This window comes from Salmo salar, chromosome 28 (assembly GCF_965601325.2).
Source record: "Salmo salar chromosome 28, fSalSal1, whole genome shotgun sequence".
NCBI classification, from domain to species: domain Eukaryota; kingdom Metazoa; phylum Chordata; class Actinopteri; order Salmoniformes; family Salmonidae; genus Salmo; species Salmo salar.
Genome location: NC_138318.1, coordinates 22849904 through 22866524, shown reverse-complemented (window position 1 = coordinate 22866524; position 16621 = coordinate 22849904). Strand labels below are relative to the sequence as shown.

The 16621-nt window shown below is 41.1% G+C and overlaps 1 protein-coding gene across 1 annotated transcript; it reads left to right on the top strand.

Moving 5' to 3' along the window:
• The first annotated feature begins 14144 nt into the window (after window positions 1-14144).
• Window positions 14145-16408, top strand: olig3 (oligodendrocyte transcription factor 3). Its single transcript, XM_014179930.3, has one exon. It carries the CDS (start codon window positions 14565-14567, stop codon window positions 15309-15311), a length of 747 nt encoding a protein of 248 aa, XP_014035405.1. The 5' UTR covers window positions 14145-14564; the 3' UTR covers window positions 15312-16408.
• Window positions 16409-16621: the final 213 nt, after the last annotated feature.

Below are 16621 nucleotides of genomic sequence, written 5' to 3'. Positions count from 1 at the left end.
TTGACCCTAACAGATCCTTAACCTGAAACTGGTCCAGATTCTTGTAATTCAGTTGGGAATATATTCAGGGGGAATCATGTAAATGTATTTGATGAGGGTGATGCCACATAAAACATTTTTAACTTCCACTACCAACACTAATACTCCCTCCTACCCCTGTAACCAACTCCCTCAAATCCCTAACTCTGGGCATCACTAACGTGCACATTTTTTACAACCCAGCAATTAAGCTGTTTGGAGTTTTTTATGAGGCCAGTTGCACTCGGCACAACAACGATGACAAAATGGGGGAACAAAAAAAGAAGAGGGAAAGTAAGAAAGGGGAGAGGGAAAGGGGAGAAAAGGGGAGAAAAGGGGAGAAAGGGGAGAAAGGGGAGAAAGGGGAGAAAGGGGAGAGGGTAAGGGGAGAAAGGGAAGAAAGGGGAGAAAGGGGAGAAAGGGGAGAAAGGGGAGAGGGAAAGGGGAGAAAGTGGAGAAAGGGGAGAAAGGGAGAAAGGGGAGAAAGGGGAGAAAGGGGAGAAAGGGGAAAGGGAAAGGGAGAAAGGGGAGAGAGAAAGGGGAGAAAGGGGAGAGAGAAAGGGGAGAAAGGGGAGAGAGAAAGGGAGAAAGGGGAGAGAGAAAGGGGAGAAAGGGGAGAGAGAAAGGGGAGAAAGGGGAGAGGGAAAGGGAGAAAGGGGAGAGAGAAAGGGGAGAAAGGGGAGAGAGAAAGGGGAGAAAGGGGAGAGAGAAAGGGGAGAAAGGGGAGAGAGAAAGGGGAGAAAGGGGAGAGAGAAAGGGGAGAATGGGGAGAGAGAAAGTGGAGAAAGGGGAGAGGGAAAGGGGAGAAAGGGGAGAGAGAAAGGGGAGAAAGGGGAGAGAGAAAGGGGAGAAAGGGGAGAGGGAAAGGGGAGAAAGGGGAGAGGGAAAGGGAGAAAGGGGAGAGAGAAAGGGGAGAAAGGGGAGAGGGAAAGGGAGAAAGGGGAGAGAGAAAGGGGAGAAAGGGGAGAGAGAAAGGGGAGAAAGGGGAGAGAGAAAGGGGAGAAAGGGGAGAGGGAAAGGGAGAAAGGGGAGAGAGAAAGGGGAGAAAGGGGAGAGAGAAAGGGGAGAAAGGGGAGAGAGAAAGGGGAGAAAGGGGAGAGGGTAAGGGAGAAATGGGAGAGGGTAAGGGAGAAATGGGAGAGGGTAAGGGAGAAAGAGGAGAGGGTAAGGGAGAAAAGCTAATAAAGTCATGTGATTGATGATCCTCTTTTCCCAAAGGGTCCAACACCATGTAAATTGGCCCAGACAATGCATTATGGATAAGGCAGTTGAGATTATAGCTTGTTAATGTGTCCCTCCCTCCTAACCCACACACAGCATCCTTCCCTCCCCACTAGCCTCTCTGCTTCTGTGCCGGCGATGACATGGTCACCTCATTGTCAGGGCATGCGGATCTTTAGGTGCAGATGGAGAGTGGTGTCTCTGCTGCAATCTGCCAGACGTTGCTGCAGTGCGGGGGTGAGTGTGTCTGAGAGAGGGAGATCCTGAGGCAGAGTGGAGACTTGCCCAAAGACAAGCAGTCAGCAAAGGACAGGGCTGTGGCCATGTCCCATCGTTCCTCTGGTGACCCAGTGTGGTCCACACAGCCATGCGTCCTGTCCAGGGAGACGAACGTCAGGCCATCTGTTGAAAGTTGGGGAGGAAGGCGCTTGCTTTGTTAGCCTAATACTGGGATTAGATTGAGGATGATTGGCCGAACTAGGGGGTTCCATAACCATGAGTGGTGCCCTGATCATTATACTGTTTACTGTGTCATCCCATTCATTTGGCATTTCATGGTTATGGTGAGGATTAGGGTAAGAATAGATGTCCCTGGATCAGTGCATCCATACTCGCTCAACAGGTCAAATCCAAAGTTTTACGTAGTACATGCAGCATGTGCAGGGATGATATTCTGCATGCAGTCAATGGCGTAACAAAAAGTGAAACCTATCTAACAAATGTGTCACTGTTTAATTGATTTATGGTTGAAATATTAAAGTCATTTTCTATTTACAAAGTACAGTAACCACACAGCATTTAAATAATTTGCATCCAATTTACCATAAAAACTATTAGCAGCTCCATTAGCCAACACAAAGCCAACACAAACTCTTTCATGGTGAAACAGTACAATGACCAACTATAATCACCTACCTATCAAAGACTATTTTGGTATGATATACTACATCTCTAAAATTGAAGTCAGTGCATCTAAGTAAATGATAATTAACAAAAGTTACACTGTGTTTACCACTAAATAGAGATGTATGGGATGAACCCCCATCTTTCTCCTTCACAGGAGCTGGCAAGCAGGCGTATATTAAAAGGGACACATTTAGCCGTTTTCTTCAATGTCGTAAAGAGGCTGTTAACATGATTGTTTTAAAATCCATCTGCTTCTTTTGACACGTCCAGATAATGTTGGGATTGTGTTGATTTGAAGGAATTTGTGCACCATATGCTGCCAGGGCCAGGCACCTTCATTTAGGCGAGAGACACTGCTGCAGGTCTTAATGGCAACATCATTTTAGCTTGTTTATCTAATGCGACTGTTTCATGTAATTTATAGAGCTGTTGGCTGGGTTCATTCCACCACTGCATGCTAAGGAGACAGACATAAGATATGCTAATGCAAATGTTGGCCGAACTTTGCAGCAGTTAAACAAAGCATTTGCATTTGATATAGCACATAATAAACTGGTTATTAGCATTTTAAATATGTCAAACAAACTTGAAAAATGTGGGGTGCGCTGTTGGCTTTTATAGCTCACAGCCACACACACCACAGCCCCATATGAAAGTCTGTGATTTAATGTTTCTGTACAATGTCACATAAAGATGCTTAACTCTGTTGACAGGCCTAAACTGTCAATTATTCAACACACAATTTGTAAAAAGGACAAGAACAAGTATATTACTTTAAATAAGTCCCATTAAGATTCTGTTAAAATGTGCCTAACAGAATATGTTACAGTATCCAACTTTGAGAAAACTATTGATGGCCTTTGTCCTCTTGCTAAGAAGTTGTAAACATCACTTTAAGACTATTTGATTAAAGACATTAAGCTATATGATTGCTATGAAGCAAGACTATTCATTGCCAGTTAAAGAGCACCTTTGTAATTCTACAGATTCAATACATCTGATACGGTACAGATGTCGAATCTTAATTTGATCACCCTCTTGCAGGAGATGCAGGAAATGTCAAACTTCTAGTGTATTGAGGTTTAGAAAGGCTTCTGAAGTTTGTAATTTTCACTTTGAAATTTCAGACTTGATTTTCCTTTACAATTATTTTTATCAACCCCTACAAAAATGACCTATAACAATAATCCATATTTCCTGTTGCTGCAGGATTATTTTCCTGCTGTAGCAAACTGGCTCAAATTAAGATCTTACACCAGTACCTTGTGACTAACAGGAATAGACAGACAGACAGACAGACAGACAGACAGACAGACAGACAGACAGACAGACAGACAGACAGACAGACAGACAGACAGACAGACAGACAGACAGACAGACAGACAGACAGACAGACAGACAGACTGACTGACTGACTGACTGACTGACTGACTGACTGACTGACTGACTGACTGACTGACTGACTGACTGACTGACTGACTGACTGACTGACTGACTGACGTATCCAAAGGGACTGGAGGACTATAATAAGAGTACAGATGGCCCTGTAAAAACATACATTCAAACTCAGCCCTTTTGTTTTTATGTATTTTATTAGAGAAGCTGGTGTTGAATATATGTTTAGATTTACAATCTGATCAAACCAACAACAAAAATGACACATTTTGGGATCTTTTTGGTCTGTTTTTCAGGCTGTTGTCCATTTCTATTAGGAAGAAAAAGTGACAATATGAAAATGGTTGATTCTATTATTCAGCTTTTGATATTTTACATTTCAATTGTACTTCTAGTAACTTAGATCAGTTTTAGGATCTCTGATAGTGTGTGTGTTTATGTGTGTGTGTGTGTGTGTGTGTGTGTGTGTGGTGTGTGTGTGTGTGGTGTGTGTGTGTGTGTGTGTGTGTGTGTGTGTGTGTGTGTGTGTGTGTGTGCGCGTGCGTACATTTAACGCATGCGTACATGTATATATCTTTAGGAGTAAGCTGGTGAATAGAACCCACATGATTCCCAGTCATCGGCAAGGCATTCTGTCCGTGCCACTCTCACCCCATTAGTATGGAAATGAGGCTGGTGTGACAGGTGGCCTCACAACCAACACAATTAACTTTCTCCATAGCTGATGTGCTGACAAAACAGAGCGGGGCCAGGAGGAGCACAAAAACATAGGCCCTAAGAGAGAGCCACAGACAGACATGTCCCTTCCATTGCCTGGGCGGGCTAGAATGACTCTCATAATATCCCCAAATTATCCGTCTCTCACTGCTCCCCACCGTTACTGAAAGGAAAGATTTGCACCATTCATCCTTTTCTCTTCTAACCCGTATGTTCCATCATTTTGGGACATGGATAGCTTTCTACAACAACTGCCGCTATGGTCTGTGTGACAAGTTGTCTCTCTTGCTTAGCCACCTCTCGCTCTACACCCCCCCCCCCCCCACGTGCGCACACGCATGCACACACACACATACACAATCCCTTTAAAGCTACTCTCAGAGGGATAATTTATATATGCAAATGATTTGTTTCTTTGAAAATTTCTCCTTACACAGAGAGGACGATTCTGCTTTGACAAGAAACGGCGACAAATGAGACTAATACCCCAAATTGCTGCATCTCCTATCACAGGCCTATTAGCTATTCATTTATGGGCGAAGATTCAAACAACCACAGCCATGAATGAATTGGTGTGGCTCAATTTGCTTTTGTCTTATTAATGTACAATTTTTTATGTGGACCATCTGAAAAGGAATTTGGGTATCCAGAAGAATATTCAAACTCATTACACTTGCCAAAAATGTCTCACTCCACAGCAGATGATGTAAAGAGTGTACGGGTTCTATTGAAGCACTGAAATAGTTTGGAAATGATAAGGAACTACTGTACTAAAAAAAATGCAATTTCATGCAAATAAAATAGAGAGAGTAATTATGTTGGAAATACACCACAGAACATTTGGGATAGTGCAGCATTTATTTCCAGATCTCCCACACAAGATAATTGCTTATTTTCTATAGATAAATAATATACTGATGTTACACTTTTTTCCAATCCAACTACAACTTAGTGATTGGCAAGAGGAGTCCCTATGATTGGTCAAAAGCATCTCAACTAGCTCTCAATGCGACAGTTATGCAGGTTGAGGCTGCGACTACCTCCTGTCTGCCTTGTGCATTAATTACCTCAATATTAGTTTAAACATGAAGTGAGCTGGGGGCCATACTGGTATCTGACGCAAAATAACGGCCTTTGACAAGTGAGTGCTAAGAAATAAAAAAAATGTTTTTTAAAAAGTGAGTGCTAAGGAGCTATGTTGTCTCAGTGGTGGGTCTGGTCTGGGCTCCCAGGGGACTGCTACAGGGTGAGCAGGGAGGTGAAGAGGAGAGAGTGAGAGGTGTGCTCTGTTTCATGTAAGGGTTCATTAATTCTAATGACTACATGACTGCCAGCTTATAGTCATCAGGGTAGTGTGGAAGGTACTCTTAATATGAATGATTGACAGGCCGGAGGCAAGGGTCACATGTTCTTTTTAGACACATCCCACAACCTTCCCAACACAATCTCTATCAGCTTTTGGAGCAGCAGCCTGACTAGATGATACTTTCATACTATTCCTACTCTTTATACTATGACTAGAGGAAAACTTTCAGTCATTAATTTCTGGTACATTTGTTGTGACAAAAGTTTCCATGTACATGTATGTACTGTACAGGGAGATTTGACTTAATTTGCTGTATTTACAGGAAGGATTTGTGTTTCTTTTCTTGTTCCTCTGCAGCCCTTTCTGTTGCTGCTGTTTGGTTGAGACATCCCCGCCTGCGAGTCTTGTGTTTGGGTACGATAAAAAGAAAGAAAGAGGGAACACAGAAAAAAAGACAGGAGAGCGCAGAAGGAGAGGAACGGCCAGCAACATTAAGTTTGTTCAGGAGTGACCCCCAGGCCTAACATCCAGCCTAGAGTAAAGAAAAAGACTGGGGATGAGAGTTTGACAGGCTTTATATCGCTATAAAATCATGGCTGCTCATAAATGCACATTTTCAATCAGTTTCTTTGGAGACAGTAAGGTGCTGCAAGTAAGCTCCTTGAGATGAGCGGGGTAGCTCGGTCATATTGTTTTAATACAATCTTCATGGCCACAAAATACTTACTCATTCTGTGAAAGAATGGTAAATCTTTGCAAAAAGCATAACTGCTCTTAAAGTTTAGTTAACTTCCTCAGAGTGATCACAATGTACTTTCTACTTGATAACACTGGACTTTCCTATTTGGTCAAATCTGAATTGTTACATTCTTTTGCACATGAGGGCAAAATCAAGAATGACAAGAAGCTATTCAAAATAGCTATGAACAGATGTAGAGTGAGTTCCCTCCCAGACTGTCTACAAGGGGTGTGCTAGTGGCCTGGAGAGGGATGGTAATGGTGACTGGGAGGAAGAAGTTCCCTTCCAACTGGAAAGCACTACATACCATCCCTGATGGGGATCTCTTAGCTGATAAAGACAATGTTTACCCACTGTGTTATTAGTAAATGATACTTCTCTGGGCTGTCTTGCCTGCAGAGCTATTGTGCCCTATGTGTTCTGTGGCTAAGTAGCAGTGTAGGCAGTTCGTTCCACCAATTTGGTGATTTTTAAGAAGCGTAATTTTGTAGGATGTCATAAAGAGCACATGTTCAACTTAATAAAAAACATGTTTTCCCAATTCAAGTGGTTAAATACAAATTTGACTATAGTAAGTGCCTATTAAGTGCCAAATAAAGTAACAGGGTTGATGATTTCATCTTAACAAAACCAACATTTGCACAACTATGGGACAAAACAGACAGGGTTGGCTTAGATTGTTGACAACATGTAAACTATATTTCGTCTCCAATGTTTATTGAAAACATAAATACATTTGCACAATGAGCACTCTCAAATACATTGTTACAGTTGTTGGATAGCTAGCTAGCGTATTTGAGCCATATCAGCATTGACATGAAATCAGTCTAAACACCTCAAAACAAGATATGGTATCAAGAACAAGATGACATTTCTGAAACTAGTCAATTATGATTAATTATGATACCATGATACATGCCTGTATTGATGTGTGTTATGATCCCACATAGTGTCATTTGGATGTAATATCCTAGGCATGTTAGTGCAGTATATTGAGATATGTGATTTACAAGTCAGAATAACATCCTCATTAAAATGACAATTGAACAAGTAAAGAGGTATGCTTAGATAACCGCTGCAGAACAAAATACACATATATATATATATTATTATTATTTTTTGATTTTTTTACATATAATTAGACATAATGATTACGACTCTAAATTGCATTAAAAAAAACAGTTTTAGGTGTTTGAAAAATGCAAAATTCTCCAACTTCCAGAGGAGTGCGGTCTCTAAAATAATGGGTGCATGACGCCCCTGCGCAAAAGGCACTCATTTCGTGGAACGACCCAGGCAATATATGGTGGTAGTGCTTCAAGATACAAGGAGGACTCTGGACGACCTGATCATTTTATTGCTTACGAGGGGCATTGATAAGGAACAAGCAGGGCCACCATGCTCTTCAGCAGTATGGGTGGGGAGGAGAACCCCTCCCTCTCCTCCATCTTTTACTGAAGACTGCAAGGTCATTTTGGTTCAAAATGCCTTTGGACAGGATCAAGGCTTTTTTTCAGCCTGTTTTTTGTCACAAACACACACATCTGCATTTTCAACTCCTTACCTCCCACTTTGTCGATATGTGCGAATGTGTAATTAATGAAACAACCCCTCTCAGATTGCCTCAGACAATGGACAGTGAGCTTTTCACCAGCCCCTGTTGGCGGCCAAAGCAAGGCCAGTCCCTATTCTCCTTACATGTAACCCCACTCTATCACAATGCACCCCTCCTCTGTCCAGCTTATCTGCCAAGCTTACATATTAATCTGTTCTCTCCTACTCCCTTCTTGGGGAGCCCCCATGCAAACCTTCATTTTCTGGTCATGTGCACCCATAGGAAGGGGGCGAACCAGACACAAAGTGACATAAAAAGCAGAATAGGGGCTGCCAGGCTGAAACTGAGCCTGAAAAGAGGCATGGGAGATGAACAATTGTCCCCAGTGAAAGGGACGGTTAAAAGAAGGCGCTGAGGGGCTGGTACAGCGATGGAGTCCAAGTCTCTAGTGAGCAAGCTCAACCTACCAGACAGACAGAGCCATGCTAAAGCTAAACCAGGGCCTGTGGGCCATCTGGCTGCTTGAGAGAAGGCACAGAACCACAACCAGGCAGGCATACCAGCACTCAACCACTATAAGGGAGGTTTTGAGGGTGTTTGTTCCTCCTGACACCTCTGACCTCACCAGTAATGCCACTCTATCATCCTACAACTCCAAAATCAACAGGTCATCACTTACATGTTTCAACATTAATGCCCATCCTATCAATGGATGGGAAAGATTGAGATGAGTGAGAACAGACTTGGACATACTATAGGCTTCCTCTTGTAAAAAATAATCTGCTACATGCATTTCCAATATTCTTTTTCAAAGCTCAAAATGTAATCATGAAGACATGACTTACTTGAGAGTTTTCAAAGTGTTTTCAACTAGATCAAGTGCTTGCTTCAATATTTCAACGCCTTTAAAAAGTAACAGTGCTAATGGCCTCGGTAGGGAGTTTTGATTGAGTGAGTATTAAGTGAGTTCCAGCTTTGTGAACTGAATACCCCTGAATGCCTCAAACAGCTTAAGAGAGTTTTGTTTCTGAACTTTTCAATTCAACAAAGAACATGAAAGAGCATATTTAGCACTGAAATGTAAATGTTCTTGTTTTGCCTAATTAATGTAAATGTCTTCTCAGAACAAAACAACTCTCCAAATATTAATTAGAACCTAAATATTCATGGTGAAGCTCCTTGTGAGCCATTTAATTAGGGAGCTTTTATTGTTTGATCGTAATGTTAATTAGATATTTCTAATTTGAAGATTTGTTTACTTGTCATATAACAGAATACAGAATCAAGGAACATAAAGTTTTATTGATATATCGTATTTAACTCAGCAACACCATGGTACAGTATCTGGATTGGAAAAGTCTTAAAGCTAGAATCCTAGGCAGAGCTACGGATGCAACAAAATAAAAATGAAAAGAAAAGCGATTTAATTACATTTGTCTTGTGCAACATTATCAAACCAACTCCTTCAACATTCAGCAAAACATTGACGACCTCCAAGACATGGCTCTGACCTTGACCCCTCGCTCAGACTTATAGTGGCAGGATGTTTCCCACCAGGGCTTTTCAATCCAGGGATGTTGAACTCATTCTGTCTGGTTTCAATGATGATGGTGGAGTACACTCACTTTACATGCTGACTATTGCTGATTCATTCCCATTTTACTACTGTTGGTCCTTCGTGGGTTATTGGGCCATTACTGGGCCGTGCTGGCCACCCTGGAGCAGCTGAAAACTGTGGTTTGTTGTGCTGCTAATTATATTGTCTCTGCTGAATAGATCCTCTTAAAGGACTTACGTGCTGAGACCAGGGAACCAAGGGTCTGTTCAGGAGTGTCCCAAAGTAACAGGCCGTTCAAATAGAAATATGTTGTGTAGAATAGACATGTAAACTAGAGTAAGGAATATTCAGTATGCTGCACACTCCTGAACGCGACCCTGAACTTGGTCATGTGTATATTCTGTGTTCAGGATGCATTGCTGAATAAAATTACTGTTTCAATCTGAATACATTCATTTTCAAATGGCCGCAAATGAATACAAAAAGCAGTTACATGGACTTTCATTAAAAGCTGTTGATCAGGTATTGTATCTGTTCTTCTGTTGTCTGTTCTGATTGATGAAACTTAAGAGTGAAACTTTATGAACAGAAGATAGTTGAAGCCTTTTTTATAACAGTAAGGTCCAAAGAATCTCAAAGACTCAAAGAAAACTATTTTTGTCCATGGTGTAACTCACTTCACCCACAGCGTGAGCAGTAAATCCAGGGCAGCTCAGTGTTGGTCATTGTGCCAGAGGATTGTGCTGGTCCTCAGACACCAACCTATTATCACAGATTACTGTGAAATAGACACAAATTACTTATTCTAAATTCGGAGACAGGCACATGTAAAAGTCCACTTTTTCGTGTACAGTACACTATTTTGTATACAGTGCATTTCAATCCAACCTAGACACTGTGGAGAGCTGGAGGGCTGTTCAACTTCCTCGACCATGCAGGCCTGACAATGTGGTCCATCAAGAGGTTTCATTCTGTCCACAATAAAAGTAGTTAATCCCATTTCTGGCCATGGTGACAGAAGCCCTGTTTATACCTGCCATTAACATGTGTCCTTAATCCAGATCTTGTCCTGTTCTTGTCCTGATCTTGATCTGATCTTGTCTGTTTACACTTATAAGATCAGATCACAATGCGTCTTTTAATTGTCTACACTTGTCTAAAATTGTGGGCTCAATCAGAATGTGGACAAGATCAAGACATGTTAGAACCAGGTATAAACGGGGCTTTAGAGAGCACAGCATCTAATCTCCTGCAACACAGGAAATGAAATGTGATGTGTGTTATATGTTGTTATGTGATGATGACACAATACTGCACTTTTTATATTCACAATTTATTGATCGGACAGAAGATTATTACGGATGATTTTGATCGGACAGAAGATATTTGAAAGTTGAAGAACAACTTTCAAGTATCTAGCATGAGCTGTATATGAACAGGTAAAACATATGGCTACACACAATGAAGCTTTTTCAGACAGCACTTGTTATGCCCAAAAACCAGACTCTTTTGAAGGAGTTGTTTTCTCTGCCAGCATTCTAAGCTGACCAACAGGGTTGTATGACTAAATGGCATCAGGTCTGTTTTGGGAGAAGCCGCCGAGAGCGTGGGGAAGAGAGAAAGCGTGGGATGGGGTGAATAATGAAAAAGCGGAGGGGCTTAAGAAATGAATTGAGGCACATTAGAGGCAACCTGCTGGGACTGTACCGCTAAGTAAGAGGGAATTTTTTTTTTAAATCCTCAATTTAGGCCAATGTCCTGGTCCTTGGTGCAGGGTAAGCAGCGTGGGCCTAGTGCACTGGTGGGAGGGTGGGAGGGGCCTCACTCATTCTGCTGATTGGTGTTTCCCTCCCCTGGGGCAGTTGTGAGTAGGTGAGCCCTCCCTCCCACTCCACAGCCACACAAACCACCATGACACCTTCCTTTCACCTCCCTGCGCCTCGGAGCAGTTCCCTCTCCCCCTGGCTCTCTCTCATTGAGACATTTCTCCACATTGCCTGGATTAGGAACACTTTCACTTAGATCTATGTGGTTGCCCCACAGACAAAGAAACACTTGGGGACAGGATTAGTAGGATTAAAAGGGATTCACATATGTCCAGTTCAAGCAATTGGTATTCAAAGCTTTAAACTTTCAAATGCCACCAAGAGAGAGCAAAGAAGTCCAGCGCTTTTCTTTGCATTGCAGCACCTTTATGAGGGATGGTTTCTTTTCTATTCCAACAATGACATGGTGGGGGATTTTATTGCTGTGGAACACCAAGTAGAATATGAGATTGAGTTTTTTTTGTGGCTGGCACTATTGGATGGATGATGCTTGTACCCCTCCAATTACTGTGCATTCAATTATTCCTCTCCTCCATGACAAAAGAGTATACCCTTTTGAAGATAGGAACTATCTAGTCTCAAGGTTTTCTTAAACTTCAGTAATATTGTTCCCAGTATCTCCCATGTGTCTTGTGATACTTCATCACAGAGTTGGTTCAATTTCTATTGAATTCTATCGAGTTAGTTTAGTTTCTATCTAGTTATCTTCTAGGTTTCAGTCATCCTTCAAATGGTTGTATACATTTGTGTCCAATATAATGCAGATGAAATGACTAATTAAGTGATAATGAGTGGTTTCTGTAAATGTGGTCATTTTCTGTACATTGGGACACACGTTTTCATCAACAAGTTCTATAGTTCTACATCAACATTTCTACAGGATAAGATTCACTGATGTGCATGCACTGCCATACATTCTGTTTCTAGGTTAAATGTATTTATTTTAAGGATGAACATTATTAACACAATTATAATATTATTCATGACTAGAGGATTGGTGGTGTTATTATTGTTATTATTATTATTATTATTATCATCATTATCATTATTACTTGTATTATTACTTTTATAATAATTAGCATTATTATGATGTTGAACATTTTCCTATATACTTTTTAAATATCTTATTCGTTAATGTTTCATGTTTTATGTATTGACTAAAGTTTATCACAATATTGCTGATACTCTCCACAAATTAAATGAGACTACTACAGTATAAGGATACATTATATTCGTTGAAAGTTATCTTATTAAAGGATTGGAATTCCTATGTAGGCTAATGTAAAATACATATTTAGAAAAGGTAAGTAAATAATCAGCGTATTAGCCTATAGCTAGGCCAATAAAAAGTTTCGAATTTTCTGTTTGAATTGAACAGATATTTCATTTAAACTATAAGCAATTCAAGGTTCAGAATGGTGGTATAACGCGCCATGAAGGCCTACCACATGTGCCACATGAGCAATATATTTAGGCCTAATGTAATATCATTAGACTATGCAGGCATAGCGTATAGGCCTACTAAAACCAACCACCGTAGGAAACCCGGGTTACGTTGCTACATTTGGGCAAATCATCTTCAAGCCTAACTTTGGTTTCCCTTCTGGAGGTGGTCGCATTTTACCCCCAAATTTAGTAAGGCACTTAATGAGATTTGTAGGGGTAAAAAGGCAGGCCTATTACGTCTGTATTTCTACACACCTTATGTAGCAACACGAATCACAACAGTAACAACAGGCTAATGACATAACATTGTTATTAATATAGACATAATAATAGTTGTTGTTGTGGTTGTTGTCATAATCAATTCAAAAAATATTTTCAACATAATACTAAATCCTCTATTTAATAAGCAATGACACAGTATATTTGTGTGAATCATTTGTATAACTAAATGAAAACCACATGTAGTTTGTGATTGGAAGTTGAGTAGCCTACCTACTATGTTGCAGTTGTGCATCAAGCGTCCTGGCCCATTCCATTTCCAGCTTGGCCTCTGATGGGGGAACTATTTTTTGGCTGTCATACATGGCCTATAATTGTGATGATATAATACATTAATATCAAATCGAAATGGAATGTTATGGCAGGTGTATACCTAGGGTGGAAGGTCACTTCACTTATAACAAATACAACCATGAGAGTCAGATAACATATAAGCAATGTTATGCGGATTCCTGCATGGCTGAGAATAGTGAGAGACGGAAGATTTGTCAAATCAGGTCAAACAGATGCATTTTCATACAGGATCTGAAAATGAATTCATGAACAAATAAAGTACATATTATAGCACGTTATAATGATAGCATAGCATGAATTAGTCTAATGTATGCACCGGGAACGTGTGACATAGGCTACCTTATTTGCTTTTATCAAATTCTAAATCAATATCTTATCCGTTTTCGCGAAGTCCCCTTGTTAACTGCTAATTACTGAAACGTCATGAGGCTGAATAGACTTAGAATCGATTTGCTTATCAGGCTATTAATGTGGTATTAGGGAATATATCATATTATGTTGCTCGTGAGCAAAAATCACGTCCGGTTGTGCGTCCGTCATTGACAGTCTATCCTAAACGGCAGCGAAACTCATCAATGTTATTCCTTCTCTCTCGACAGCACGACAAAGTTAGATTGTGCATATTGCAAATTAACATATTTTCTAGCGATTTAGAGAATATAGTAGTCGATCCCAAACACACAATCAATAAAACACGATGCATGATCAGGCTCCACCACATGTCAAGTTTTCCAGAATTTGAGTGCTACACAGTTTTAATAAAAGCATTTAAAAAAAATGTGTATTACAAACAAAGTGAAGCTGATCAAACAATACTTTCAAACTAACCCGTTATTATTTCTAGAGAGTCGCAGAGAGTTTTCAAGTTGTCTTGGTTTCAGATGATCCAGGACTGAAGTGTTCCCCCCACGGTGGCATTACAATGAATAGGAATAGATGTCCCTTTGGTCAACGGGACAGTCAAAGGACACCGCCCTGTATAATAATGGGGACGTCATCCTAACAAGACCATTATGAAATGAATAGGAGGGCTCCTTTTGTTTCCCTTCGCTCAAGCAGCACTATAAATACTCCGAGCGCTCTTTTACCTCACCACAGAGCAAGAGGTGCACCCGCGAGATAAGATTACTCGCAGCTATCCGGCCAACAAGCCCACTGTGTCGACTCCTTCGTTGTTACCTACACCTCCTTCCCAAAAAGAGGACGGATCTCAAACGACAGAATCAGGTGATCGAGTGTGACTTAAAAACAGGGCAGAGATAGAGAGGGAAGCAGCGACCTCCTACCCAAACCGAGCTAATAAAATGCATTCTGACTCCAGCTCGAGCAGATCTTCCTCACCAGACATGGATGGGATGTATCTCAGAGACCACCTCAATTCAGTGTCCTCGACGCAGAACGAACTCCTCCAGAAGATGACGAGCGAGCACCTTTCCAGGCACGGGGAAAAGTCACCTGGCGGGAGCAAGTACAAACTCAAGAAGCAAGTGACCGAGCAAGAGATTCAGCATCTGAGGCTGAAAATCAACGGACGGGAGCGCAAGAGGATGCATGACTTGAACCTGGCGATGGACGGACTCCGGGAAGTCATGCCTTATGCACACGGTCCGTCCGTGAGAAAGCTGTCGAAAATTGCCACTCTCCTGCTCGCCAGAAACTACATCCTGATGCTCAACAGCTCACTTGACGAGATGAAAAGGCTGGTTGGAGAAATCTACGGTGGACATCATTCTACGTTCCACTGCGGGACAGTGAGCGGGCACTCTGGCAACCCAGCGCATCAGGTGCATCCGTTGCTCGGGAGCGCGCTGTCCTCGTCCACATCCTCCACCCTCACCACCACTTTACCGGGACTAACCTCCATCCGAGCACCTCATTCCCTAATGAAGAGTGCCCCTGCACCCCCGCTTCAACTCGGCAGCGGTTTCCAGCACTGGTCAGGTTTACCTTGCCCGTGCCCCATATGCCAAGTACCTCCACCCCCTCATATTCCTATCAGTTCAGCGGGACTGACGAGACTTACAAGTGAAAACAAGGACGTGATGAAGTAATGTGGGACATCCGATACAGAATGGTGTCAACGTGTACAGTAAATTGTGAATTGGACATGAAGAATTGACCTCAATGCATGCATTGTTTGTCTGTTTATTTGTTTTTGCGTATGAGATCCCCTAAATATTCTCCTTGTAACAAAGACCCTGTGAAAATACTTTTTTCATGGTAAAACTTTTGCCGGTTATTTGGTGTCACCAGAGATGCATTCACACAGTGTACATATGTTTCTTTGTAAAAAACAGCAACTTCTAAAACATTAAGCCGGAGATGTCTGAATGTAACCTTACGTTTCTAAAACATTAAGCCGGAGATGTCTGAATGTAACCTTACGTTTCTAAAACATTAAGCCGGAGATGTCTGAATGTAACCTTACGTTTCTAAAACATTAAGCCGGAGATGTCTGAATGTAACCTTACGTTTCTAAAACATTAAGCCGGAGATGTCTGAATGTAACCTTACGTTTCTAAAACATTAAGCCGGAGATGTCTGAATGTAACCTTACGTTTCTAAAACATTAAGCCGGAGATGTCTGAATGTAACCTTACGTTTCTAAAACATTAAGCCGGAGATGTCTGAATGTAACCTTACGTTTCTAAAACATTAAGCCGGAGATGTCTGAATGTAACCTTACGTTTCGAGCACTGAAGGTGGTCCTAGGACAACATACCTGCTGATCTGAAAGGGCGAAGAAAGTTGCATGCAGATTTAATATTTTGGTTTTTTACATCATTTGTGAAAGTGAAGAATGTCCTTTCCTTGTAACAAGGATGGTGAAATCGCATTCTACAGTGTATGAACATTGTATTATTATATATTTAGTTCGAAAAAGGTTGACATTATATGGATCTTGATTACTCCATAGAATTCTGAAAATGCTTTTAGCTTTGTGGCGTTATTCTGTGTCCATTTGTATGTAGAACTTCTTTAGCATGGCGACAGAACAACTAAAGCATGATTGTTTTGCTGGAAATAATTTGTTATGCCCAGAGACCTTGCGTCTTTATTTTTGTACATTCTTGATGATTGATGAAATATTTATTATTGCCCAGTGTTCCTGGATGAAATTTCAATAAAACTGATATAATGAACCATATATGCTGCATTGTCTGTCCATGTATGCCATAATGTATCTAATATGGCCTCAATTAAGGACATTTATTCCGGTGGATTATTTATTCATAGATTAAAGCCATTTCTAAATATACGTTTGGTCTAGTAGCCTAATATGGATGCCTTGAGTGATTGGAATCATGCAGTCTGCCAATAATGCCTGTATTTTAATGTCACTTTTGAATGAATATGTAGA